General features: G+C 32.4%; 1 protein-coding gene across 1 annotated transcript in view; it reads right to left on the bottom strand.

Moving 5' to 3' along the window:
- LOC106682777 (leukocyte tyrosine kinase receptor) overlaps window positions 1–1575 on the bottom strand; it is a gene marked incomplete in the record, with an annotated part of 211157 nt that extends 209582 nt beyond the window's left edge. The window contains 1 exon segment of the mRNA XM_067045603.1: window positions 1374–1575. Coding sequence (XP_066901704.1) covers window positions 1374–1563 — 190 coding nt within the window.
- Window positions 1576–2631: the final 1056 nt, after the last annotated feature.

Here is a 2631-nt window from a genome sequence, read left to right as displayed (position 1 = left end):
TCGTGAAATTTCCAAACTAGGGTCACGGGTTCATGACATTTCATTGAAGAGGGCTGAGATGTGTGGGTAGTGCGTAACGCGGGGGTGCGGCTTGTCCAAAAAAAATTCTATATCTTAATTAGAAAGATTTTCCTTTCAATAATCAAACTTTCATTTTACGAACCAGTTAATACTATTTTGATCGTTCCTTTTAGTTAATTTCGTTCATGTATGAAGTATTCGTAATGATGTATATAAATATTCTACGAGTAATTAGAACAGTAATTTAGTCATAACTGTCTAATGCGAAAGACATTAATTTTTACGAATTATATTTATAATGAAAGTTTTACTTTAAAAAAATATATATATTTTTTAGGACAATTTCATATGTATATGCCATTTAAAAGTAATACTTAATTTTTTTAGAATACATAATAAAATCAATGGTAGTTAAATTTCCTGAGAGATTGTGTAAAAACCACACAATTTCTCAAAACGTTTCTTGAGAAATGTTGAAAATATTAAACATATTCGTCTCGCATTACTACCGATTTTGTTTTCCGAAACTTACAGATATACGATACGATCATTTTATACTAAATACCAACAGTTGTTAGCGAGATAAAAATAGCCATACTAAAGAAAAGGAATGAAAATAAACTCGTACAACGTCGTAATTAAAAAAAGGAAAGTCGAAATTAAAAGTTTCAGAGCGAGTTAAAATAAGTAGCTTGTATTAAGGGTTGATATAAAAGTTACTTCTTATGATCCGGGCTTATTTTTATTTTGAAGTAAATGCATTTTAATTATTAGGAAATTGATTCATTTTTTATTTCCGATGTGAGTGGTTATGGAATGAATAGAGAATTATTTGTCAAATAACAGCGATTTTCCAGAGTAGTCCAATATTTAAAATGAACTGATTACCTTTTTTTGTTATTGTTCTAAAAGATGGAAAATTCGGGTATTAACTCAATTTATTTTGTAAGAGATTTTTTTAAAATTTAATTTAAATTATATTTATGAAAAAAAAAAATTTTTTTTTTGAGGGGTTTGAAGATACAGGGACAGTGGCCGATTTTGGGGTACTGACGAGTTCTGGTCCAGGATCCCGAGGAGGGTGGGGATATCGATCTGTAAAGCACACGGGAGAAATCACTATAGGCGAGTATGTGTGTCCAACGGTAGCGTGTCTTGTGCCTCTGTAGATGGGGTCTAAGATAAGTCAATCTGTTGCCTAGGCTATAGGCTGCTGCACCCGTCTATCTAGACTCAATAATTTCATTACTTTTATATTTTTCATTAAAATTTTAAATTTGAGCTCATTTGATAATTTATTCTGTATTATAAATCGTAAAAAAAATATATATTATCACTATTAACACTCCTACCGTTGGTGTTGTTTTCGACATCGGCGAAAGGCCCCTGAAGAGCTGAGTCGCCGGGAACCCAACTATTGTTGACTTCCTGACCAGTGACTAATCGTGTGAGGTTGTACCTCCAACCGCACTGGTCCTCGAAGCCGCAGAATGTTGACGTAGCGGACGCCAGAGAGGCTAGGAAGAGGACGGCTCCCAGCATCTCCTCACTGGCGCCATACCACGACTGAGAATCGCTCCTCCCCCACCACGGGTCCCACCGCTACACTCTACGCTTGTACGTTCCTTCCGTCGTAATCGATAGGTTGTTACGATTAATTTTCAAACGCAGATACTGTTTATATGTCCATATTATTTGACAAGGGTAACTCAGTATATATGATTGACTATAAAATAACGGTATGCAATCGTTGTTAGCGAAGAATGTTAGTCAAGTAACCTTATACTTTTCATTCATAGCCACCCCAATGTTTCAAATTAACCCTTTAATCCCTAAAAGGTTTCAAGTAAATACATTTTTTATTTCTGACTGTGCTGAGTCAGTTAAATACACACTTGGCAGACTTATCAATTTTGACTAGTAATTATACATTGTTTTCATTAAAGTAACAAAAAATTGGGGTAAAATAACTGCCTTTTTTCTCCTCTTAAGATCTTGTTCTGTTACTTTACAATACTTTGTCTAAAAAAGACATGTACTTGGTGACAATGCATATTCAATTGAAATAAAAAATGTAATTTCGTGTTTTTATTTACCTTTTTCGTTCCGTAATTAGCGTAAAAGAAAGTATAAATCATACTTATATCTCAGAAATCCTTCTACAAAATGATTATGACGAGTAAGATATCAGCAGGAGAACAATACTTATTTATTGTACTATTAAAGAGTAGTAAAATGAAGATATCTAGCTGCAGTGCGATAAAGATATCCATTTAGTTTTTAAACAAACTACGAAGAAAGGACAAGGGAATGTTCACGTTATTTTTATTCAATGCTTGCTAAGAACCGATTAAGGAGGTCCTTGTGGTAGTCAAATTAAAGAGTTAAAAGAAAGTGGGAGGAGTGAAAATAATAATATATCATAATGCTTTATAATTTCATCTTAGCAATTTTCATTAATTACTACAAGGTTAGAATTAATACAATTATCATAAAATATTATATAACATAGCCATTTATAATATCTGCTTAAGTTATACCTAGTATTTTCATATCTGCTTTTTAATTCACAATATTAGAATTCATTTATTATGTATTTTCCTTCCCCTA

The sequence above is a fragment of the Halyomorpha halys genome, unplaced genomic scaffold, assembly GCF_000696795.3.
Source record: "Halyomorpha halys isolate HHAL.00 unplaced genomic scaffold, Hhal_1.1 Scaffold25.1, whole genome shotgun sequence".
Lineage (NCBI taxonomy): Eukaryota > Metazoa > Arthropoda > Insecta > Hemiptera > Pentatomidae > Halyomorpha > Halyomorpha halys.
The sequence above is the reverse complement of the archived record's forward strand: the minus strand, read 5'-3'. Positions and strand labels throughout refer to the sequence as shown.